A 26068-nucleotide genomic window follows, 5' to 3' on the forward strand; every position below is an offset into this window, starting at 1 on the left:
TTTCGGTATTCCGACTGCCCGGGCGAAATGGTGCATGAAATGAATAAATAAGCAAAAACCCCAAAGACATAAATCTGACTTGGGAAAATTTGCACCATGAGCGCTCTGCCAAAGTGGCATCTGCTTTGAAATGCTAAGCCGGGGATGGACAGGGAGCGGAGAGGGTCTCTGGGAAGAGGCAAGAACGTGACAGCCGTGGGAAAGTGTGGTCACTCTTCATTCTGCTATCCAATCATATCTCCAAAGTTTCTTATTTTTCCCCTCTCATCATAAAGCCTTGTATGCTACACAGCTCAGAGTCTGAAATGCTACAGAGCACGTTCAATGAGGGTGTTTATCCAAAATCTGGTGTGTGGAAAAGCACAGAGGTCTGAGTTCTCCTCTTGGCTCTGCCGCTGACTCAGCTGTGTGATGTTGGGAACCTCTCTGACCCTCTGTCTCCTCATCGACACAGTACGAATGATGATGCTCGGGGGGAGGGGTGACCATCTCATGAGGTGACACATTTCAAACATTTAGCAGAATACCTTGGATGCTCTGGCCACTGGATAAATGGGAGAGCTTTAAAAATTGTTGTCTGGGGGGATTTCCCCAGTGGTCCAGTGGTTAAGGCTCTGCCTTGCCATGCAGAGGACGCAGGTTCGATACCTGGTCAGGGAACTAAGTTCCCGCATGCCTTGGGGCAACTAAGGCTGTGTGCCACAACTGCTGAGCTCAAGGGCCACGACTAAGGCTGACGCAGCCAAATAAATAAATATTTTCAACGTTGTTTTTCACAAGGACCTGTTGTACAGCACATGGAACTCTGCTCAATGCTATGTGGTAGCCTGGGTGGGAGGGGGTTTTGGGGGAGAATGGATACATGTATATGTAATGTGGTAGCCTGGGTGGGAGGGGGTTTTGGGGGAGAATGGATACATGTATATGTACGGCTGAGTCCCTTCGCCGTTCACTTGAAACCGTCACAACATTGTTAATAGGCTCTACTCCAATACAAAATAATAAATTTAAAAAAAATTGTTGTTTTCCTTCAAATGATCATATTGTTTAGAATATAACAGTACCATGTCTCAAAGGCTATTCATGAATGTTAACTAGTGATGGCAGCCTGTGGGAGGTTGGAATTTTGGTTATTTCCATTTTCTTATGTATCCTTTTCTATCTTTAGGTTTAAAAATGAGTACTGTCTTTATAAACAGAAAAACATCTTTTGGAAAGAATGATTGAGATATCTGGACAACCCCCCTCCCCAAATCTGCGATCTCGGTCCATGGAGCAAAAAGACAAAGAGAAACACAAAGAAACGCAACGGTCCTGTAATTTCCGGGATTGTGCCAGGCATGTTTGGGGTGCATCTCAGAGAAAAGTGCACGCAGGAACAGGAAATGGGGTTCTTGCCCTTATAAACAGATCCAGTGATTTAGAAGAAGATTAAAAGCCATGCAAAAAAAAAAAAAAAGGGGGGGGCAAAGGGGGGCCTGGGTAGTGCAAAAAAAAAAAAAAAAACAAACCCAAGACTCGGGAAGCAGCCAGGACACGAGGAATACAGGTATTAGCAGCCAAGGTGGCCGGTCCTCAGGTCATCGGAGGGACGGCGCTGGGCCCCGCCAGGTGGCACTGACCTTGGGCTTTGCCAGTGGGCGTTCCCTTTCCAAACCAGGCATGGCATGAGCAAGACCCAGTGGCTGCCCACCCATAAGGTGGGTGGGTGGTGGCAGGTACAGAGACCAGCAGGGACCTGGAGCCCAGGGGCATGCCAGAGGCCATGGGAATGAGGCTGGAGAGGAGTGTGGAACTGGATGTCAGCGGGCTCTCCCTTCTGGGAGCTCGGGAGCGGGTCATGCAGAGCCCTGAGCTCCTGAGCAACTTGGACAGTGGGGCGGGGGCAGGGGTCACCCCAGAGGCAGGTCCTGGGGCGGCTCAGCTGCTCGAGGCAGATGCCAGCGGAGACAGGCAGGACAGGGCGCAGGAAGGAGGCCCAGCGCCGGGCAAACGGACAGAAGGAGAGGCCCTTTACACCCAGGACTGAACTGTCTGCGGCGGCAGGATTAACAGACACAGGCCAAACCCTGGTCCCAGGACACGGAGAGTCCAGGGAGACCGACCATCCTGGGGTACCCAGGACTGAGGGGGCTTCTAAAGACACGGGAGTCCCAACTTTAAGACTAGAAATTCCTGGCTCCACTGGAATGAGTTAGTTGCCCTAAAGAAACAGTGCCCTCAATTTCAGGCAGGCTGAATGCAGCCAGGCATTGAAACAGTATGACGCCCCAACCCCTCAACCAAACATAAAACCTGGATCCTCTAACAAGGGCCGGGCGCATTGCACCCAAGAAGGACATGTTAGCAGGAACCGTATGACCTCCAACACAGAAAGTGGTCCCCATGCGATTCCCTCACCTCCACAGAGACCTGGACCCAACTGCCCCATCTCACGGAGCGTCCTTATCTGAGCCTGTTGATCGTCTCTGCCCAGTTCTCCTTTGGCACTGGGGTGACTGCTAGCAATTCCTCCAAGCTTGCAGCAGTTTCCCTTCCTAAACCTGACGACCAGAGATCCTCTCCTTATGCCCCAGCTCATCCTCAGGGCCAAAGGGTCAACCATCCACAGGACTTTACATCCCACCCTCCCTGGGAGCCAGGGCTCAGCCCTGCAGATCCCTTGGCGTGTCATGCACCAGCCTGCAGGCTGGCTCTACTGCCACCTGGCTCTGGCAATGGGACTCATTTCAGTCTCTCCCTCTGGGACACAAAGTCCTCCTGGGAGGACAATGATGTGATAAGCAGGTTGACTTGCTTGCACATTTTTGAATGGCAGCTCTCAGATAAACGTTCTCAACTCTAGAATGGCATGGATGTCCTTGGATACTACACAGGGCCTGGGTCTTTGCAAGCCTTAGTTTCCCCATGAGGATTAATTTCTAAAACAACTGCAGTTTAAAAGGAAAGGGAAAGACAGGAGGAAACATGGAAGGCACAGGGCAATAATTTTTCCAACACTGATCCTCACAGTTGAGGTGCATCAGAGCCCCCTGGAACGTCTGTCACAGTATAGATTGCATGTTCCACTCCCAGAGCATTAGCTTCAGTCAGTTCCTAACACGTTCCCGGGGGAGGCTGGTGCTGCTGGTCCAAGGACCACACTTTGAGAACCACCGGAGCTGGAGTACAGCATCCATATGTAGCCAACGGGAAGCGTGCCAACATGTCTACAACATATGACTTTGATGAGTTCCTCTTGGAAATCTGTTTTATTAAGTCAAGGTGGTTTCAAAGTTTTAAAAAGTATCTATTAATTGTGTTTTGAAGTGGATGTTATTAGTGGAAGACTCCCTAAGAAGCCTTTCTTGGCCTCCCGCCACGCACCCCCCTCCCAACTAGACGTGGCCACCCTGTCCATTGGCTGAAAGTACAGCATCGTGCCCGCACACACCCTGACGAGCCGAGGGACATGGAAGGGCTCTTGTCCTTCCACCAGGCCTTGGAGGTGGACGCCAGCCTTGCTCAGATGAGGGCCCCCAATTCTGTCCCCGCGTCAGGACCGCACGAGATGCGCCATGCATGCTGAGAACATGTTAGCACTCTCACAAGCCCTCTCTGTCTAGCAAGAGGTTAAGGCATCTTTCTCCACATAACTATGTCCAATTTAATTTGCACTCCTATGGGTTTACTCCTGGACGCCATTCAAGTCAACTAGCACTGAACAAGCCTATGCTTTCATGCGGCTGTTCCAGAGGATTCCACCTGTCTTTGGAGGGAGAAGCCGGCACACAGGGCCCCTGACTGTCTCCAGCGCTTTCTTTTCTTTTTTCTCAAATGCCCACCCCACTCCCCACCAGACCTGCAGATTCTCTGACTTTATCCCCAAGCAGCCCCTCTGCCATAGGTCAAGAATACGATAGTCCATCCCTTTGTGGTGGAAATGATCCATTTCACCTCTTAAGAGCCTCTCTTCTTGACCCAGGATTCCGGAGCCCACACGTTCTCAGAGCCCCCCGGTGTATTCCATGCGGGCATACTGGAAGCTCAGTTTTCAGCAAGGTGGGCAATTTTGACTAAATGCGCCTGTCAAGGCCTCAAATTAGAAGAAACATTAGCCAGTTGGCATGACAGTGCAACAGCTATCTGCTCTATCTGCCAGGTTTTAGTTACCAGCCTTGAAGCCAAAAAGAAATGGGCTTCTTGGAAACAAGTGATGGAATTCGGGCTGTGCATTATATAACCCACCAGCTTTCCTCAGACTACGGGGGAGATGTTTAAAGTTTTCTAAGATGGAGAAATCAAACAGCAACCCCCTCCACCCCTCACCACCACCCTGGCAGCTCCCTCCTACCTCTGAGTACCTCCTGCCAGCCTTTCCTTTCCTCTCCCTCCAGCCCAAGAAGCTAACAAGTGCTGCCGCTTTAAGAGCGGGAAGGTGTTGTTTTAAGGGCCTCTAAGCCCCCCTTCTCAATTTCAGCTCCAAGCTGAGATCACATCCCCCACGGCAGCCAAGGGACAAAAGCCATTTATCAACCCATCTGATAAAACCTCCAATGGGCTGGATCTTTATCTGGACCAAATAGAGATGCACACACACTGCAAACTCCTGCTCCTCCAAAAGGAGGGATTTCTTTTCTTTTTGAAAGAGGAGGGTCGCTTCAAATTTTATTTTCTTAGTTATTGGGAGGGAACCAAATCAGCCAGACCCTTCTATGGGGGGAAGCAGGAGGGGTGGAAACTGCCTTTAAAAAAAAAAGGAAGAGGAGGAGGACTCCCTGCTGCTTGACCCGGTATGGAGGTTGTAATATTCCAGGGCTAGGGTGCACCGGATGGGTCCAAGGGCTCTTTGAGGCATTGACACCCTCCATCCTGTCTTTGGCCGGGGCCTCCACAATGGAATCCTGGGCTACAAGCAGGTTGCGGCTCACCCGGGACGCCCTTGGGGCGCGCAGGGCCGGGTGGGTTCCGGGGAGGAGGTCCCCCGCCCCGAAGCAGGGCTGGGGCGGGAAGGTAAACGGATCCTTTCTCCCTTACCGCTGCGGCACGGTCCTCCCACCGGGAGCCCCAACTTACAGCCAGGCCGGGTCCGGACTGCCCAGTTCTGCCAGTTCCTGAAACCCAGTTGGCTGAGGAGCAAAACAAAACAACCCAATCCCTGGTCTAACTCAAGTCCTTTCTTGCAAAGCTCGGGAGTGCGCGGGGGCTGCGGATTCGTTCCGGCTGCCGAGCGAAGGCAAGCTCTTTGCAAAAAGACACCTCGGAACCCCGCAGCACAATGGAAGTGGCCGGGAAATCCCGCCTTGCATCGGGGACCATTTGGTCCGTGACGCTGGGTTTATTTGTATTTTTTTTAGCAAGGGGAAAATGGATATAAAGCTTGTTGTTTCCAGGCTGTGAGTAGCATATGGCAAAAATGGAATAAACTTTAATGAAACATTATAAAGAAAACAGACCCGGGATTTAAGTTTCGTGCCTTCCCCCTCCCCCCGAAAGGAAAAAAAAAAAAAAAAAAGTAAAGAAACTGGAGCGTTTGGGAAGGAACAAATGCTTCTCTGTGGAGTTGGTCTCCCTTCCCCCAACAAAAACAAGAGGTCCCGGCTCGGAGGAATTTGAAAGCAGCGATCTGCCAAAAACATTGTGAAAAACTATGGGGGATTCATTGGAAACAGATGGGCTTTTTCAGCTTTAATTCTGAAATTCTCTCCCTTTCTGACACAATAAAAACAAACAGGGGCCGACGCGGGATGTTATCACACAGGAACAAGGGGCCGGCGGTGCCCAGCCCGTGGGCTTCCCCGCGTGGGCAAGCCCGTGGGGGCGGGACGGGGTCCCGCGGGAGGGGGCGGTCCGGGCTCGGCGGGGACCTCAGAGGCGCCCCCGGCTCCACCCCTGGGCACCGGACAGGTCTGCAAACTGCGGGACGAGAAGCTAGAGAAAGTGCCCCCCGGATCCGAGTCCGTGCCTCCCTTTCTCCCCCTTCTCCGGGGCCCCTAAGGGGAACGTCCCGGGTACCCCCTTTTCTGGGAAGTTGGGAGACGTCCCCGGCGCCTGTGATCTCCCCGCCTGGCTCTTTCTCATTACAACCTGAGAGGGTTCCCCCAACCCCAGGTGCCCACGCGCATCCATCGCGCCTTCGGCTGGACGCGGGAGAAACAAAGACGCGTGGAAACGCGAGGCGGGGGCCCGAGGGCGCCCGGCGAACCTGAGCTCCGACTCGCCCGCAGACCTGTGGCCCGGCGCCGCGAGGAGACCTGGGGAGCGGGCCCCGCGCGCCCAGCCGGCCGTTCCCGGGCTGGAGCAGTGCCTTACCTGCGGGGAAGCTGCAGAGGAGGAAGGCGAGAGTCGGCCAGAATCCCAGGGCTGGTCGTCCTGCCCCTCTCCCCATACCCATCCATCCAGCTCGGCCTGTTACCACTAGCCTCTCCCTGGAAGAAGAGTTCAGGAGAAAAAGAAGAAGCAGATAAATCACGCTGCCGAGAAAGGGCGGCCTCGCTCCGCCGGCGGGAGCTGCGAGCCGGGAGGCTCGGTCCACCTCGGCCGCGGGCGCCCGGCGCGCCCCCCCGCCCCGCGCGCCCCTCCCTCGCCAGCCATCGCCCGGCTCCCCGCCAATGTCGGCGCGGCCCCGCGGCCCCCGCCGCTGCGCGGCCCGCCCCCTCGAGCTCGGGTTTCAGCGCGGCCCGCGGGGGGCGGGCGGAGAGGAGCTGGGCGGGGACCGCGCGGCGGCGCTGGCCTCGGGGACCCGGGGAAGCCGGGGACTGTGGGCGCGCCGCGGCGCCCCGAACCCCGCGGCTGTACACCCGGGAAAGGCCCCAACCCCCCCGAGACGGCCAAGCCCCGCAGAGTGCAAGGATGGCCGCGCGGCACCCCCGCCCCCCACTTCTTCCCTAAAAGTGGCCAGCCTAAGTAGAAACTGAGCTTGAAAAAAAAAACAACCCAGGACCCTTTTACAACTAGACTGCAGTCCCAAAGTCGCCACTGACACCCGGGCTCTTCTCTCACCCCGACGTGTCCCGGTGCAGGAGGCTGAAAAATCCACCTCTGATGTGTCCGGGGTGGGGCGGGTGGGTGGCCCTCCGGATCTCCCCACCCCCCATCTCGTGGCCCCCGAGCTGGGGCCCCCGCCCAACGGAGGCGGCAGGGTAGCGACCCCCGCCCCCACGCCCACCCCGAGGCGTGGATGCTGCGGTCCGTGCACAGGGCCCAGACGCCGGGCACTGCCAGGGCAAGGCCACCAAGGCCGCTCCTGGGAGGGCATCAGGGTGGTGACTTCCTTTAACTTGGTCACTTATTTTTCCAGGAGTAAAATGTCTCCTCCTCAAGATTCCCGAGACCTCGCAGCTGTCTTGCGGCTGTTGGGCTATTTAAAAGAGACTGGCAAGGTCCCCTGAGAAAGGTCTTTTGGATGGAACACAAATAGGCCGGAGCAAGTGTGTTTAGTCAAATTCTTTGAGCGACCCCCTCACCTCACTTCCAAGCCTACTCATCTGGTTCTTTGAAAAAGACTTCTGAGTTTTTATCCCACTCCACTGTTTCTCTTAAGCACTGCGGCAGTCGGTCACTCGCTGCCGGCCGCGAAGGCCGCAGGGCTGCGTGTCTGCCTTTGGGACGCTGCCGGCCTCCAAGGGAGTGAAGATGCAACGGAGAAAGCTCTGGGCGAGGGGAAGAGGACCCTAGATCTGTATGCAACCGGAAGCAGTCAAAGTGCTGAACCTGGCTTCCACAAAACAGGTAGGAAAGAGGACGTAACAGCTCAAGCAGCCAGGCCACGGGGCAAAAGCCAGCCGTTGTCCCCTCAGGGCAAAATGCCATGATGGCCACTGCTGGCCCTTACGATCTGGAGCACCACCATACTTCCTTCAGAAATTTAGGTCTCAGTCCAACAGGCTCTAATTATCATTACCCACTCCCCCCTCAAAAAAGAAAAAAAGAAGGGATTTATTTTAAGCCCCGGTTGGCAAAATGCTAGAGGTTCCTCTAGGGAAAGGCCACCACCTCAAAATCCAGGTCTCAGATTGCATTCCTCTCAGGCCTGGCCGGACTGGGAGCCAGACCCACAATTTATTCTCTAGAATCGCAGGATGGCCTCAACACAGTGAGGCGGGCCCAGAACCAGGCTGCACAGAGGCACCTTTGAGGTCCACCAATTAACACCCTCCCCTAGATCCTGCCTTTCACAAGTTAGTTCTAAAGCTTCTCGCTAATGAGAGAGAAAGGGTCCATTAGCATTCCCAGCAGCCCCACCCCCACACAGCTGCAGCGTCTCCAGGTCAGAGAATGGGACTCGGGAACCCCGCAGGGAGGCTGAGAAGGAGGCCTATGAGCAGGCCCTGCAGGCACTGTCCTTGCCCAAGAGTGGGGGCCTTTGGCTGCAGGACTTTGAGCCTCTACACTTCAGGGTCTTCATCTGTAAGGGGCAGGCTGATAATGTTGTCACCCCAAGACCACGACTGAATACAAACGTACAAAGCAACTGAGCAAGTCATGTGATTTTTTCTTCTGCTTCCCAATGCACATCAAAGTTGTTTACACTGTACTGTACTCTGTTAACTGGAGAAGGAAATGGCGAAACCCACTCCAGGGTTCTTGCCTGCAGAATCCCAGGGATGGCAGAGCCTGGTGGGCTGCCGTCTATGGGGTCACACAGAGTCGGACAAGACTGAAGCAACTTAGCAGCAGCAGCAGCAGTACTCTCTTAAGTATGCTATCGTATTATGTCAAAAAGACAATATGTGTGCCAGGTGGCACTGGTGGTAAAGAACCCACCTGCCAATGCAGGAAATATAAAAGACGCAGGTTCAATCCCTGGGGTGGGAAGATCCCCTGGAGGAGGGCATGGTAACCCACCCCAGTATTCTTGCCTGGAGAGTCCCATGGACAGGGCAGCCTGGCGGGCTACAGTCCATGGGGTCACAGACACGACTGGGCGACTAAGCACTTGCATTGGTATACAGAGGTGGGAGGGAGGGCAGGATGGGGGGCACATGTACTCCTGTGGCTGATTCATGTGAATGTATGGCAAAAACTACCACAATATTGTAAAGTAATTAATCTCCAATTAAAATAAATTTTAAAAAACCAAGACAAACAAAAATACTTTGCTGCTAAAAAATGCTAACCGTTGAGTGAGCCTTCAGTGTCAGGAATCTTTTTGCAAGAGTAACATCAACGATCACTGATCACCTAACAAATGTGTAAGTAAAGAAAAAGGTTGAAGGACTGAGCGAATTACCAAAATGAGACACAGAGACAAAGTCTGTGAAGCAAAGGCTGTTGGAAAAATGGCACTGATAAACTTACTGGATGCAGGGTGGCCAAAGACCTTCAATTTTTTTTTTTTTGTAAGAAAGCAGTGTCTGTGAAGTGCAATAATACGAGGTGTGCCTGTACAATCCGGGAGGGACACTGGGCCGTGGGCGCGCCCCAGCATTCCTGCTGGGGCCTGGCCGCCATTTGGGGAGGAGATCCAATTCCTACAGCATAAGGGCATCATTTGGGCAGGGGATACAAAGGGCTTCCTTCTCACAAGGAGAGATGTGTGAGGCTGAATTTGGACATCGTAAAAGTAGAGATTTGGCTTTCACACAGCTAAGACTATGAAGAGAAATCCAGCCACAAATAGAGCAATATGGGGTTGTGTTGACCTTGAGGAATCTGTCTATACTGGCCAAACCAACCAGCTTATTATTGACAACTCCCCGGCTCTCTGCAAAAATAAGAAATTCTTGAAACGTAGGGTTTGGGAACTTAGCACTCCGTTTGCCATAGAAATTCACTTAACTCTGCGTGTAGCTGACTTAAGACTAACAGCTATCGTTACCTTCTGACCACCTCTGCATTTTCCCTGGAGACTTTGTCATGCTTCGGCTCCCTTTCCCTCAGTCTTGGCTCTGGAGGCAGCTCCACTGAACCATCATCCCTCCGTCTCTCCCTTTCCACCTTGGGGGGTGGTCGTGCTGTGTGATGAATGGGCAGAGGGCTCCTGGAAGGCAAGGTCTACATAAGGTTGAAGCCCTCCTGGGACAGGGATTTCTGGCTTTCCCAGCCTCTGGGGTATGAACAGGGTGTTCTCAAGTCCAGGGCCTGAGTCATCGGTCAAGAAATACATATTTAGGACTAGAGCATGCTAGTCCCTGGGGGACAAAGCAATCAATAAGATAACTCCTGTCTTCTGAACTGCTGGTAGAAATAGATATTAGAGGAAGGTGAGGGGAGAAAGCAGAGGTCAGAAGTGAACAGCTGACTACCCGGGGAAGACTTGACCCAAAATCTTGCAAGGTGTCTTCAAAGATTCATTTTCAGTAAGAATGATAGCAACAGGGGCTTCCCTGGTGGCTCAGTGGTAAATAATCCACCTGCCAGTGCAGGAGACACAGGTTCGATCCTTGATTTGAGAAGATCCCACATGCCTCAGAACAATTTTAAGCCCACGGGCCACAAGGACTGAGCCCACGCTCTAGAGCCTGTGCTCTGCAACAAGAGAAGCTGCTTCAATGAGAGGCCTGTGCACCGCTACTAGAGAGCAGCCCTGCTTGCCACCACCAGAGAAGAGGCTACGCAGCAGCAGAGACCCAGCACAGCCAAATAAATAAATACAATTTAGAAAAGAATGATAATAATAATGGCTTATGCTTCAGTGTGCTCCCACATTATGTCAGGTGCCGGCTAAGTGCGTCACATTTCTAGACACTTTACGCTAAGGCAGGTTCTATTATTATCCCCATTTTGCAGATGAGAAAACTGAGGCTGGATGAACTTAAGTACTCACCCAATTACCAGCTAATAAACTGCAGAGCCAGCCACACCAAACCCCATCCCTGACATGCTGTATGTGTCTTTCATGCCAATGAAGCAAGTCCACACTGGGCTTAAAGTCAACGCAAGACAGATAAACTTAACAATCTCTTTCAATAAGGAATAACAGACTCTGACAGGGAGGCCCATAGGCACCGGGGGCCTCCAGCCCAGTCTAGGGTGCAGCGTGGGAAGTTCTCCCAGTGTGGGTGTGTGCCAGGGGAAGATGGTGGGCAAGGGAGGAGGCACAGGGCAGGGCTTCCAGGTAGAAGGAACACCAAAGATACCATTTACCAAGGTGTGGCTTGTCTGAGGAGCTGGAAGATCTTGATGATGGCTATAGGAGAAAGAGGTGAGGCTACAGAAAGAGTACGAGCCTGGGAAAGCCTCTGCAAGGCCAGCACATGCTCTGCTAGGGTGTACATCTTTAGAAATCAGGAGCTCCACCCAAAGCCTCCTGAAGAAGAGGGATTTATTTCTTTGGTAGACCATCTCAGAGGACTTAACAATAATACATATGCCCAGGTGCCACTCAGGGCTTCCCAGGTGGTGCTAGTGGTAAAGAATCCGCATGCCAAAGCAGGAGACTTAAGAGACGCAGGTTCGATCCCTGGGTTGGGAAGATCCGCTGGAGGAGGGAATGGCAGCCCACTCCAGTGTTCTTGCCTGGAGCATCCCATGGACAGAGCAGCCTGTCAGGCTACAGTCCATAGGGTGGCAAAGAGTCAGACACGACTGAAGCGACTTAGCATGCAGGCGCCACTTGGAGCATCTGAATGTGAATCTCAGGAGGTAGAGCCTTGGGTGTCCGCATATTTAATGAGCTCTCCCAGGTGACAAATGTTAGGGACTTGTAAGTTTTAAGTTCCATCACCCTCCATCAACCTTGGGTGCACATAAGACCCAGGTTGAGTCAATCAGTTCATCCTCTTGGACTTAAAGTCCAGGAAAGACAGAGAAACCAATGATCGCTTTCACTAAAGCAGAGACTGGCATGTGACCCACGCTGACCAATCAGCACCTGTCCTGAGACTGTTGCCATGAGGAAGCACCCAGTTCTGATTTCTGATTCCTCTGTAGGATGGATCTGGGGATGGTAATCTGACAGGAAGGCAAGTGTTGATGAGTGCTGTGGGTTGAAGCTGTATCTGCAGCATTGGCATATATATATCTTTATTATTAAACTTGAATTGTGTCTGGTGAGCTTTTCAGGAACTGATGGAGATTTTCAGGGCTAACCATCCCCACATCACTCTTTAGCGTGTGATTCTCCCTGAAGCTTTGTCTTAGCTCCTTGGAGCCACCTAAGAGCCTGTTCCAGCTATGGGAGCCAACAAAGTCCTAGTTTTGCTGAAATTGGTTTGATTTTGGGTCTTCTCATGTCTAGGCAGATTCCTGACCAACCAGGAGAAAGCTAAGGTCCAATTCTGGTCCCAGGAAGTATTTTTGCCATCCTCAGAAGTGCAGGGATGTGTTGTCAGTTCAGCTCAGTCACTCAGTTGTATCCGACTCTTTGTGACCCCATGGACTGCAGCATGCCGGGCCTCCCTGTCCTTCACCAACTTTTGGAGCTTGCCAAACTCATGTCCATCAAGTCAGTGATGCCATCAAACCATCTCATCCTCTGTTGTCCCCTTCTTCTCCTGCCTTCAATCTTTCCCAGAATCATGGTCATTTCCAAGGAGTCAGTTCTTTGCAACAGGTGGCCAAAATACTGCAGTTTCAGCTTCAGCATCAGTCCTTCCAATGAATATTTAGGACTGATTTCCTTTAGGATTGTCTGGTTGGATCTCCTTGCAGTCCAAGGGACTCTCCAGAGTCTTCTCCAACACCACAGTTCAAAAGCATCAATTCTTCGGTGCTCAGCTTTCTTTATAGTCCAACTCTCACATCTATACATGACTACTGGAAAAACCATAGTTTTGACTAGACGGACCTTTGTTGGCAAAGTAATGTCTCTGCTTTTTAATATGCTGTGTAGGTTGGTCATAGCTTTTCTTCCAAGGAGCAAGCATGTTTTAATTTCATGGCTGCAGTGATTTTGGAGCCCAAGAAAATAGTCTGTCACAATTTCCATTGTTGTGTTGTCAATGGCTCTTAATCCACGGGACTTCCCAGGTGGCGCTAGTGGTAATGGATCCGCCTGCCAGTGCAGGAGGCGCGGGAAATGCAAGAGTCGAGGGTTAGATCTCTGCGTCAGAAAGATCCCCTGGAGTGGGAAATGGCACTCTTTTTTTTGGCTGGAAAAACTCATTTACTGGCAAAATTTCTTGAGCCTCCTCCACTCCTCACATTTGAGTAAATTTTCTCTGTACCACATTTTGAGGAACTCAGTTGTTTAGTGGGACCCAATCCTCTTTTGTAATTATCTCTCAAATTCCTCTATTTTAAAAAACTATTTTTAATTGGAGGATAATTACTTTTAATATTGTGTTGGTTTCTGCCCTACATCAACATGAATTGGCCACGAGTGTACATAGGTCCCCTCCGTCTTGAACCTCCCTCCCATCTCCCACCCCATGCCACCCCTCTAAGTTGTCACAGAACACCGGATCTAAGTTCCCTGCATCATACAGCTCAAATTCCTCTTTCAGACTTCAAGGGCTACACTGAGTCTGGCCATCTCAGATTTGATGAACTAGAGCTGCTCAATCTGTGCGTAACCTTTAAGGTTTTATAGACTTTTGATCATATCACCTTTCTGGCTTCATCTTTCCACGCTGACATCCTTCAAGAACGAAGCAGGCCAGCTTCTTGGGAAAGCCTTCTGTTTGGGTGATTACTCACCTTCCTACAGTTCTGAGGTATCTTCTCTAGGAGAAGGTCATAAAACTGCCAGGTTTGGGTAGAGCCCAGGGAGAGCACTATTTTTGGCTTAGTGTCCAATACCATTTCTGAATGCTTGGTCCTGCATGGCCTTTAGCAAACAAACATTTTGCAAAGACCCTCAAGATTCCTTGGGAGCTATAAACAGCCTGGACACAGTCCGTTATTTCTGGACACAGTCCGTTATTTTTGTAATTTGGATTATGTTTTCCTAAGTGCATTGGATGAGGCTTGCCCCTGTGAAAGCTTAATATGCATCTTCTTGTAAACTCATAAACTGGTCCTGCAGTTAATCACCATGTGTTTGCCATCTCTCCACAGAGTCTGGAACCATTTCATCTGCAGGCCTGGAACCATTCATTCCTCCAGATGATCTATGGACATTTAAACAAAGTCTGGGAGCACTGGCAATCCTTGGGGATCCCCACTGTTTATAATTCTTCGTTTAGAAAAGTACCTGTTTATCATATTTTTTGTTTCCTATCTCTAAGGACAATTCCGATTCATGGCGATTTCCCCCTGCATTCTGGAGGAACTTACTGTTGGAAATGACCTTTGGGGTGGAACTTTGTCAGAAGGAATTTTGAACGTCTAAACATAATTCTTCCCTGTGTTTCTCCAGGCCTATTTCTACCTCCTCGAGGAATGCTAATAGATGATTGGTCCAGTTTCACGTTCTCTTTTCAGAAAGTGTGTTGTGCTTTGGCCAGTTAATTAGGACTTTACAAAGTGCCTGCTGACACTACCTTTTTAGTATCTGTTCCACCAAAGTGACTATTAAATGTGACCCTTCCTGGATGGGTGGGCTTCCTTTGTGGGCAGGAGTCCCTTGGGCGAGGGCCAGTGTGGAAGGAAAGTTGCCTTTTTTGGCCACCGAGATATGACTGCCATCTTTAATTGCCACTTCTCCCTTTCCTCCAGATGGTCCTGGGGTAGAGGGCCCCAGGCTTTCCTTGACCTGTTTGTTGCCATGACGACGCAGGAATCTCCCTGCTTCTCTTCTTCTAAAGTCTGGTTCTCACTGTCCTTACTCTGGCATCAGGAAACCTCTTTACCGTTGATTCTGGAAAGCCTTACAGTGTGTTCCCGTTTTGGCTTATCTTGTTGTTTTTTTTTTTTTTCCCTTTGCTTCAGGCTTCCTTTCTCTCTGTGTGCACACGGCTTTCTTGGTTCTGAGCTCTGTCCCTCACCCTGAGGGATGCTTATTTGTACTAATTAAAACACACAGAATTTTTTTTTTACAATATTTTAATGGATTTTTGAAACACACCTTTCCCTGACATTCCAATGGCTCTCTTTAGAAACTGAATGAATATTTCACCTTCACTTTGAAACCTCTCAATGGATTTAAAACACATTAGCAGATTTTATTTGCTCTTGGACATGTCTTTTGCTTGCCCAATGCCTCAGAGGGTGAAGAATCCGCCTACAATGCAAGAGACCCTGGTTCAGCCTCTGGGTTGGGAAGATGCCCTGGAGAAGGGAATAGCAACCCCCTCCAGTATTCTTGCCTGGAGAATCCCATGGACAGAGGAGCCTGGTGGGCTACGGTCCATGGGGTCGCAAAGAGTTGGACACAACTGAACAACTAATACTCTTCACGTGTCTTTTAATGTCTATGATCAGGTTAGTAAGATCCCTCCACTGCTACAAGGCAGATTCTTTTAATCAGTTTTTCTGTTTCATTCATTCAACAAACATTCACTGAGTACTGGGCTCTGAGCAGGTTTTGGGGGTTCTCAGATGAGCAGCAGACAGTTCGGCAGCCCCCGCCTGGAACCCCGGCGGGGGCAGTCAGATGTGGAGATGAAGAATTCTAGTTTTGAGGACTCTTGAGAGTGGTGTTTGTGTGGTGTCTCAGGAGCCTCATATTTATTTCCCATTCGGTTGCCACAAATCAACTTGGGACTTAACAAGGCTGGGGAGTCTTTCAGAACTGGGGTCTCTGTCAGTAGCTTCTTTAAGGAACTGGACCACTGACTGCAGAGCAAGACATCATTAGCACCAGGTATGGTGACAGCTATGGTGACAGCTACATCACTACTGGCCTCAAGACCGCAACACCATCTGTCAAAATTCCACCTTGTGAACAAAGCACGTCGGACTGCCCCGTGGGGTGGCACCCCTGCTCAGTTCAGTTCAGTCACTCAGTCATGTCCAATTCTTTTCAACCCCATGAATCGCAGCACGACGCCAGTCCTTCCTGTCCATCACCAACTCCCGGAGTTCACTCACACTCATGTCCATCGAGTCAGTGATGTCATCCAGCCATCTCATCCTCTGGCATCCCCTTCTCCTGCCCCTAATTCCTCCCAGCATCAGAGTCTTTTCCAATGAGTCAACTCTTCGCATGAGGTGGCCAAAGTACTGGAGTTTCAGCTTTAGCATCATTCCTTCCAAAGAAATCCCAGGGCTGATCTCCTTCAGAATGGACTGGTTGGATCTCCTTGCAGTCCAAGGGACTCTCAAGAGTCTTCTCCAACACCACAGTTCAAAAGCATCAATTCTTCGGCGCTCAACCTTCTTCACAGTCAACTCTCACATCCATACATGACCACTGGAAAAACCACAGCCTTGACTAGACGGACCTTTGTTGGCAAAGTAACGTCTCTGCTTTTCAATATGCTGTCTAGGTTGGTCATAACTTTCTTTTCAAGGAGTAAGCGTCTTTTAATTTCATGGCTGCAGTCACCATCAGCAGTGATTTTGGAGCCCAAAAAAATAAAGTCTGACACTGTTTCCACTGTTTCCCCATCTATTTCCCATGAAGTGATGGGACCGGATGCCATGATCTTTGTTTCTGAATGTTGAGCTTTAAGCCAACTTTTTCACTCTCCACTTTCACTTTCATCAAGAGGCTTTTTAGTTCTTCTTCACTTTCTGCCATAAGGGTGGTGTCATCTGCATATCTGAGGTTATTGATATTTCTCCTGGCAATCTTGATTCCAGCTTGTGTTTCTTCCAGTCCCCTGTTCAGAGGTCCTCTTTGGAGGACCAGGTTGGCATGGGACATCTGCATGGAGTGTCTGCCCCAGAACCTTCCAGAAGCACACCCCTGCTGGTAGACATGTATGTGCATATTCATGATGCTGGAGAGATATAAAAAGGATTTTTTTTTTTTTAAAGAAAACAGAGAGAGAGCAAATTTCCTGGACTTTCTGTTTCCTTCCATCTAATATCAAATTTATTTCAAGAAATTGAAACAGTATTATACATACATTAAAAAAAATCAATTTCCTGTTAAATGAAATAAATTCACTATCCCTGGAGGTCATGACTATTTACAGTTTCATGTGTATCTTTCTAGATATTTCTATATGCAATAAGCACACATAAAGTCAATCAATCAATCGATTTCTCTAGCTAGCTAGCTATCATTTTACCAAAAAGTATTAGCAAGCCCCCAAATGCTCCCTCCCCAGCGGGTACTTCCTATTTCATTCTGTCTCTCAGTGAAATAGCCCTGTAAATCCCTCCACTCATGGCAGGAGCTGAAGAGACTAAGAACTGAGTTCCCCAGCTAAAGGGGATATATGTCCGTAGAGAGATTTAAATATAAAACAGTCCACGTGAACAAAGAAGCAGACTCAGATTTACAGAGAGCCAACTAAGGGTTACTTGTGGGGAGAGGGGAGTGGAGAGGGGCATAATAGGGGTAAGCAATTAAGAGATACAACTTATTAAGCATAAAAGAAGCTTCAGGTATATTGTACAACATGGGGGATATAGTCAATATTCTGTAATAACTATAGATGGAGAATAATGGAGAATAACTTGTACAAATTGTGAATCACTATATTATATACCTGTAACATATAATACTGTGCACCAGCTATGTCGCTGTTGCTGTTCAGTCGCCCCGCTGTGTCCGACTCTTTGCGACCCCAGGGACTGCAGCACGCCAGGCCTCCCTGTCCCTCACCATCTCTCAAAGTCTGCCCACGCTCATGTCCATTGCATCAGTGATGAGTTGGCTGTTTGCATCAGGTGACCAAAATACTGGAGCTTCAGCTTAAGCATCAGTCTCCTTCCAGTGAGTAGTCAGGGTTGATTTCTTTTAAGATTGACTGGTTTGAGTTCCTTGCTGTCCAAGGGAGTTTCAGGAGTCTTCTCCAGCACCACAGTTTGAAGGCATCAGTTCTTCGGTGCTCAGCCTTCTTTACAGTCCAGCTCTCACAACTGTACATGACCACCGGGAAGACCATAGCCTTGACTATATGGACCTATGTCGGCAGAGTCAGCTATACCCCACTTCAAAAATAAATGAAAATAAATAAAATAGTCCACGTGAGGAATGCCAACTGCCTTTACAAAATTACATCCTCTTTTTCTCCTGGACTTAATTCCCATTTTCAAAAACACGTATCCTGTCTTCTCTCATCTGTTAGTAAATCCACATTTACTGCAACTTACACGGTGGAGAAGGAAATGACAACCCATTCCAGTGTTCTTGCCTGGAGAATCCCAGGGACGGGGGAGCCTGGTGGGCTGCCATCTATGGGGTTGCACAGAGTTGGACACGACTAAAGCGACTTAGCAGCAGCAGCACACGGTGGAAGGTAAGTAATCTGCGTCAGGTCATCCAGCTAGCTGAGTGGGGTTTGGGCAGGTCTGGGTGACTCCCAGCCATCACCTGCCACCTCTAACGAGCTCACTGGCCCGTTCCCAGGCACAGAGATGGTGGGTTTTCTATCTGCCTCTACTGACCCTTGTTCATCTATTAATACGTGCTCGTCTTACTTAGGACAGAAGGAAGGATTCCCTTTGAGATGCCCCAGTCTCATCTCAGGCTGAGCTGGAGGCCTTCAGATGATCTACTAATAGTTTTTGGGGTCGCATTTCCATAATGTAAGCCCCTCCTTTCACCTGTTTGTACCTCTCCTTCTTGACCGCTGAGACTCTCAGTAAGCTCCTGGAGTAGCTTCGTTCATTCTTTTGCTACATCTTCCCTTTCTCCCTAGATGGGACTGTCAACTAGTATATAGTTGGAGTTTCATTTATGAAAGTCTTCCTGACTTTCCTCTCCAGTTCTCGTCCGTGACTCCAGCCCACACCTACTAGTTGATCTACAGCTGCCAATCCTGCCTACAAAGGCCAGTACGGAGTGATAGCATTTGTGAACTGCTTACTTGTCAGTGTTGAGATTGAGAGTTTTTATTTATTTTTCTTTTTTTGGCAGCACGGTGCGGCATGCGGGATCTTAGTTTCCTTACTAGGGATCGAACCTGCGCCCCCTGAAGTGGAAGTGCGGAGTCTTAACCACTGGACCGCCAGGGAAGTCCGAGATTGAGAGTTTTTAGACACTGAAGTGGATATGGAGAAAGAGCGAGACCTGGGGTTCGGGGCAGTTCTACGTCTAGCTGCGTGGCCCCTGTCCCATCCTATCTCTGGACCCGCAGCTTCTCAATCTACAGAGTCATGACCTGGGTGCCCCACTCCCCTGGGGGGGTGGTGTCTCCCAGCTTCACAGTCTGGTATCTCTAGGGATTCAGTGACCAGGTATTAGCTCTGTAACTAAATGGCCTTGCCCACACCTGACTCTGAGGAGCCACTCTGGGGCCCCATCTGGACCATTTCTGGGTTCCCCCAAGCGAAATGTTGATGAGCAAGTAGGAAATGTTATTTGAAAAGTGACATTTGTATGTTTTAGTGCCAGCATGAAATTCTTCAGCAATCATTCCCAGCAATATGACCATATACCTGAAACCACACCTTGAAAACACTCAGTAGCCTCTTGTTTTAAAACAACTTTTGGGTGCCTATACTGAGATGCCCCAGGTTCCTACGAGGGAGAACAGGCCACCCAGTATGTTCCTCTTCTCATTCCAGTAAGTTCTTGGGAGAAGAACCAGCTTGGACCCATTTATCCACCAAATGGCAACTGTTTGAACCGACAGCGTGTCTGCATCTCCCCCAACCAGCAGAAGGCCACGGTATTTGGATTAATGAACAAGTAAGTTGGTGCCAAGCACAAATACCATAGGCATTTAGCAATAGGAACAGATAACCAAGTTATTCATCAAATTCAAAACTGTTTAGAATGGCTAATGCAAAGCTGAAATAAAGAAGATCCCCAGCTGATGGGTGGCGGAGAAGGGTGCCAATCTAGGAAAAAATCAATCTATTGCTTTATGTGACATTTTCTCTACCACCATGGTTTTCTTTTTTTAATTTGTTGGAGGCTGACGGAATGTTTTCACTTTTACATTAGAGAGTCAGTATAGCACGCTGGCCAAGAACACAAAGTCTGAACAGATACTCTAAAGCTCAGTTATCCCCAACTGAAAAATGGGGATATACTTTGGCTGCCTCATAGGGTTATTGTGAAGATTAAATGAGTTAACACAGTGATAGACCACTTAGAACAGCTAGGAATAGCGTAAGTGTCGATAAGTAATTGCCAATGTCAGTTCTTGCCTGGACAATCCCAGGGACGGGGGAGCCTGGTGGGTTGCCGTTTGTGGGGTCGCACAGAGTCGGACACGACTTAAGTGACTTAGCAGCAGCAGCAGCATTCTTATATTACCAACAAGAACCATTGTTTTGATGGTAACAAAGTATCTACTATAGGTTACAAGCCTTTAGACCTGTGGGAATTGGGGAGAAATCCTCAGAATTCCCCCAAGGACTTTTATTTTGTTTTTTAAATTAAAAAATTACTTTTTATATAATTTTTAAAGGTCACACTCCATTTACAATTATTACAAAATATTGGCTCTATTTCCCATGTTGCATAAACACATCCTTACAGCCCATCTCACACCCAATGCTTTGTCCCTCCCACTCCCCCAGCCCCACTGCCAACCACAGGTTTGTTCTCTATGCCTGTGAGTCTGCTGCTTCTTCTTTTGTTATATTCACTAGTCTGTTGTATCTTTAAACTTCCACATATAAGTGGTATCATGCAGTATTTGTCTTTCTCTGTCTGATGTACTTCCCTTAGCATAACGCCCCCCAACTCTGTCTGTGTTGCTGCAGATGATGCTTTGACATCTTGGCAACTTGTAAGTAATGCTGCCATGAATATTGGGGTACATGTTATCTTTCTGAATTAGTCCCCAAGGACTTTTAGATAACCTTGACCTCTGGGTGGGTTCTAAGTGCATTATCAGTTATACTCAAGTTTTGTTGAGCAACCACTATAAGACAAAGTCTCTCACGTAACTGTAGGGTCATTTCAACAAAGTGATGGACACAGCTGTGTCAAAATGAGGAGACTGAGACTCAGGGAGATTAAGTGACTTGTCCAAGGTCACTGAGAATATAAATGGCAGGGAGAGGTTCAAACCCAGGTCTTGTGGGGCCAAGTCCAGTGTATTTCCCACCAAATCATAGTTATTTCTCATTCTCACCAGGGTTTACTTTTTCCTGTTAGTCAAATAATATGCTCCATATATATAATGATGGCTCATGATTAGAGATGTGCATATGTTTAGAGATATACTGTTTTCCATAAACAAAGATATTAAAATATTTTAAGAAAAGAAAAAATTTCCTGAACCATCTCCCCTACTGTATCCCCACAAAAACTTAGGAAGTTGAAATAGAGAATTTTTTTTTCTTTCTTTTAGGTATTTTTAGGTCAAGTTTTCATTGAGTTTTCATAGAGCACTTACCTGGGCTTAAGAGCCTCTGTGTGTTATGCTCCGTTGCTAAGTCGTGTCTGATTCTTTGAGACCCTTTGGACTGTTGCCCGCCAGGCTCCTCTGTCCATGGAATTCTCCAGGCAAGAATACTGGAGTGGGTTGCCATTTATTCCTCCAGGGGATCTTTCCTGATCCAGGGATTGAACCCTCATCTCCTGGCTGCATCGCCTGCATTGGCAGGAGGGTTCTTTACCACTTGAGCCACCTGGGAAGCTGACAGCCTCTGACCGACAGGTAAATATTACACAAAAAGATGTTTAGGGAATGCTATCTACCATATCAATTCATTGGAGTCCCTTCAGACTTCAAGCCATTCAGAGTCTGTCTTAAATTCAAAATCAGATGGGCTTCCATCTAGAAATTGGTCACTGACCCAGAACGGGAAGACTTGGATGCCATCTTGGTTCGGTTTCGGTGTCATCTTGGCTTGGGTTTGCTTTACCCTCATTGACTCTTGGCCCAGGTGTGTACATGTAGGGAGCAATACGTTCCCTAGCAATGCACCCCTGAAGTCAGCAGACTCTGCCAATAGCATCTATTTGCTCATGAAGAAACCAGATGCTTGGAGTTTAGGAATCTCCTCTATCAAAATGCTCTCAGCAGAGAAAAATCAAAGCAATGTACAACCTCACCACATGTCTGAAGAGGGTCGTGTCAAGCTTTTCCTTACCATATGACCTTGAGATACCCAAGGACACAAGCTCCCATGAACTCCTTGTTCTGTGGCAGAAATGACCTACCAAACCTAGCAGTGAGGGGTTATTAGCAGGTCTGGACCTGTGGGAAGCGATTACGGACCTCCTCACGTCTACAGGTAAGCCAGTCCTCAAGCTCTACAGTTTCCATTTTTAAATTTTGGCCACACCACGAAGGTTGCAGGATCTCAGTTCCTTGACCAGGGATTGAACCTGGACCACAGCAGTGAAAATGCCAGATCCTAACCACAAGACCACCCGGGAACTCCTATAAGCTCTGTATTTCTTTGTGCTTGCATAAATGGAAGCCCATGTGAGAAAACACAGTTGTATTAAAAATCTATTTATTATTTATATTTTACCTCTTTTCCATAAAGGATATTGAATTAAATGTGGCTCAGACGGTAAAGAATCCACCTGCAATAAGGGAGACCTGGGTTTGATCCCTGGACTGGGAAGATCCCCTGGAGGAGGGCATGGCAACCCACTCCAGTGCTCTTCCATGGAGAATCCCATGGACAGAGGAACCTGGTGGGCTACAGTCCATGGGGTCGCAAAGGGTCGGACACGACTGAGTGACTAAGCACAGCACAGCACACAAATGAAAGTTATGTACCCAAACTTCCAAACAAACATGAATTCTCACTCTCTTCAAGGTACCCATTGTTTTGAGGAAACCTGGTAGCTGTTACAACTCTGTGAATGAAACTTGCATCCCCACGTGCTTTTGTGCGAGGACCTGTCAAATCCCCACTCTGACGCAGGGTTTCCACTGTCGGTGGAGCACCGGCTGCCGGGTGGGAAGCCACAGTTCACCTGTAGACCATGGGACAAACTGAAATAAGGACGTGGGCCACTCACAGGTCCTGCAGGACGGACCTGGTGTACCTCAGGGGGCCACACAGGGAGGTCACGGCCAAGGGCGAACAGAGAGACAGGACTCAGGCCACACGCCTTTAGGGGCCGTGGGTAGAGGGTGCTGGGGTTCCTGACCTAAGGCCAGATTGGTCAATTCAAACCAAAAATGTGGGCTTCTGGTGACCCTGAAGGGGGTCTCAGCTAAGCGGGGCACAAGCGGTGGGTCCTGGGGAGAAGGAGAGACTGTGGATCATGACCATGACCCCTGGCTGTTATTTAGGGCATGCACTTGCATGAGGGGGCTGGTGTCAATTTAAGCTCCCCTCAGGCCTCCTGACCAAACAAAACAGATGCGGAGGCAGCGATACCACGGGGTAGCTTAGCTAAACCCTCAGCAGCCCAGCGGATTTGTTCCTATGCGTGCAGGCGTGCTCAGTCGCTCAGTCGTGTCCCACTATTTGCAACTCCAGGGACTGCGGCCCGCCAGGCTACTCTGTCCGTGGGATTCTCCAGGCAAGAATACAGGAGTGGGTTACCATGCCCTCCCCCAGGAGATCGTCCCAACCCAGGGATTGAACTCCAGTCTCTTTTGTCTCCTGCATTGACAGGTGGCTTCTTTACCACTAGTACCACCTGGGAAGCCCAGAAGACGCCCTAGTGAGCTAGAAGTGAACAAGCTGTAGGGCACTGGTACTCATATACGCTCATCCCGCTGCGTGTCCTGTGAAGGACACAGAATCTAAAAGACTTGGCTGTTTTACCAGATTGTTGACGGAATCTTTTGTTTTCAAGTTTCTGCCAGATTTTCAGACTGACAAACCCAGGATCCTGATTCCTGAAAGCTCTTCATCTTGGAGTGTTGCTTTAAACAAAACAATCGAAAAAAGAAAAGTAAACTCAACTGGCAATTTTATCATAGTTTTCTGCATAAACAGTGTCTGCAGCACTTTCATTCTTTACTGTAGTAAATCTGGATATAATAATTTTATAAGGTATGTAGCATGCATTTATGTTTGTCTAGTAGCAGTGACTTTTAATCTTTTGGTGGTGGTTTAGTTGCTAAGTCATGTCCGACTCTTGCAACTCCATGGACTGGAGCCCACCAGGCTCCTCTGTCCATGGGATTATCCAGGCAAGAATACTGGAATGGGTTGTCATTTCCTTCTCCAAAACGGCTGCAGAATTGATGAAACTGTCAGCTATTTAATCATGTCCGACTCTCTGTGACCCTGCGGACTGTAGACCCCTCAGGCTCCTCTGTCCATGGAATTCTCCAGGAAAGAATACTGGAGTGGGCAGTCATTCCCTTCTCCAGGGGATCTTGCCAATCCAGGGATCAAACCTGAGTCTCTCACATTGTGGGCAGATTCTTTACCCTCTAAGCCACAGAGACAAATTCTTAAATCTTTCAAAGGGGGCTGTAAGATATTTGCATTTGGCATTTTTTTCCCAATTTCTGCCCAAATCACAAAATTTTTTTCCTCCAGCCCTTAGAATTATAAAGTTTCACACCTCAGTGGGCATTCTTGCCTCCTGATCCTTAGGCTCTAATGTGATATCGCATTTTGTCCTTATGGGTCAGATCTGGCTAAGAAACTGTCATCCTTTTAAAAGATGTTCATTTTTTCACCAAGGAAACTGACTTCTGACTGACTTTGTCTGCACACTTGGGCAAGGCAGTCCTTAAATTTTTTCCACCGTCCTGTTCATCGCTCTTCAGAGCAACGTTGCTAAGGGAAGGCAGGCTGAAACTGTCACTCAGTCAAAAGGAGGAAAGGAGAGGCCTGTCATCTGAAAGGCTGGATCTCCCCTCTTCAAGTTAAGTCTCTGTTAAGTTTGTTGAATGAATAATGAATGTTGTTTGAAAAGCAAAGCCATTCTCCTGGAGAGCCACAAGGATACTGCAGACACTTAAAAGTTGGGTGAACTTACAGTTGATGTTATAAGTCAAATTCTAGAACAGTGATCTTTAAGGAGGGGTGCCCTTTCGTTTCACGGAAGAGGTGGCAATAAGCCTGCACTCTGTTCAAGCTCAGTTTCATTTGGGTATATCCTGCCTCTCTTCCTGGGCGGCAGACTTTGGGAGAGAGTACCCCTCTAAGACATGACTTAATTTGGGGGCCACACTTGGCAAAAGCAAGTGCTTGAGCTTAATTCGCTTGGTAGCAAGGCTGAAGGGAAAAAAGCCCTTTAAACTTGCAGAACCTTGGCTCCACCTCTCCACCTCGCTAGGCATCAGTTTTGAGAGGCGGAAATGCCAGTACCTCTTCCTGACCGCATCCCTAGAAGCAGCCAGCATCACTGTGAGAGTGACTTGAGACCCCGCCGCCCCATCCCTGTGTTAGGAACGCTCCGTGCCTAATCATTTTGTTTCGTATCTCCTCACCTAAGGACTCCTCTATCTGGCCCCCACGGGCTGGTTTAACAGCCAAGTCAAGGGGCATGTGAACTAGGGGCTTCTCATCCTCCGCTGTGTATTATTACACACACTGGGGAGGGATTGAATCAGGCCTCAGAGACGCTTGGAAGGAGAGAAAGCAGACAGAGGTTTCCTAGCGAAGATCACAGAAGCCCTCTTTGAATAAGATGCCAGGTTACGGCAAGACCCTTTTTGTCCTAAATCTAGTTATTAACTAAACACCCGCAAAGGGGGACACAGTTTGCGATAGCGTGGGGAGTGGGCGGAGAAGCCGCCTCTCGTTTGGAATGTTTGCTCAGAGCATAGGCCCCTGTCTGCCACCTGAGAGGGAAAGGGTGGGAGCAGGGTTATTGAAAAAAGGATGCTGGGGACCTCCCTCACCACCACCACAGCTCAGAGGCTCTCGAGGGGGCAAGGACCCTTCCCACAAGGAGAGCACCACACCGCTCTACAAGGAACCAGCTGACTCTTCAGAACAGGGAGAGTCCAGCGCATTGCTAATATCATCTGCCCTGGAAGGTGGCAGCAAAAACCAGGCTCCGGCAGACGGTGGAGCCCGCCTGGCTGTGTGGGTGCCCCACCCACAGCCTTTGTCCGCTCTGTTTGCCATCCAACAAAGTCTGCCCCAGTTGCTAATTGGCGATCGTGTCCCTTATAAGGGAGGCCTGCTTGTTGCCTGCCCTGGTAGTGGAACAGCAGGAAGTCTCTGGGCAAAAAAAAAAAAAAAAGCCATTTTTGTATATTATACCTCTCCTGGATGGATTTGTGCCAGACTCTTTTCCAGTTCTCCTTCAGCTGCCCTCCAGAGCACAGCCCACTTCTTTTCTAGGGGGTTAGGGCTCAAGACTCCC

The 26068-nt window shown here is 49.2% G+C and overlaps 1 protein-coding gene across 1 annotated transcript in view; it reads right to left on the reverse strand.

Moving 5' to 3' along the window:
* RGMA (repulsive guidance molecule BMP co-receptor a) overlaps positions 1-26068 on the reverse strand; it is a 49887-nt gene that overhangs the window by 22061 nt on the left and 1758 nt on the right. Inside the window, exon 2 of the mRNA XM_086364801.1 lies at positions 6292-6407. Coding sequence (XP_086220927.1) covers positions 6292-6407 — 116 coding nt within the window. The remainder of the gene's footprint in view (positions 1-6291; positions 6408-26068) is intronic.

The sequence above is a fragment of the Bos grunniens genome, chromosome 21 (genome assembly GCF_055505025.1).
Source record: "Bos grunniens cultivar Pamir isolate PY7600 chromosome 21, Bosgru_T2T1.0, whole genome shotgun sequence".
Classification (NCBI taxonomy): Eukaryota; Metazoa; Chordata; class Mammalia; order Artiodactyla; family Bovidae; genus Bos; species Bos grunniens.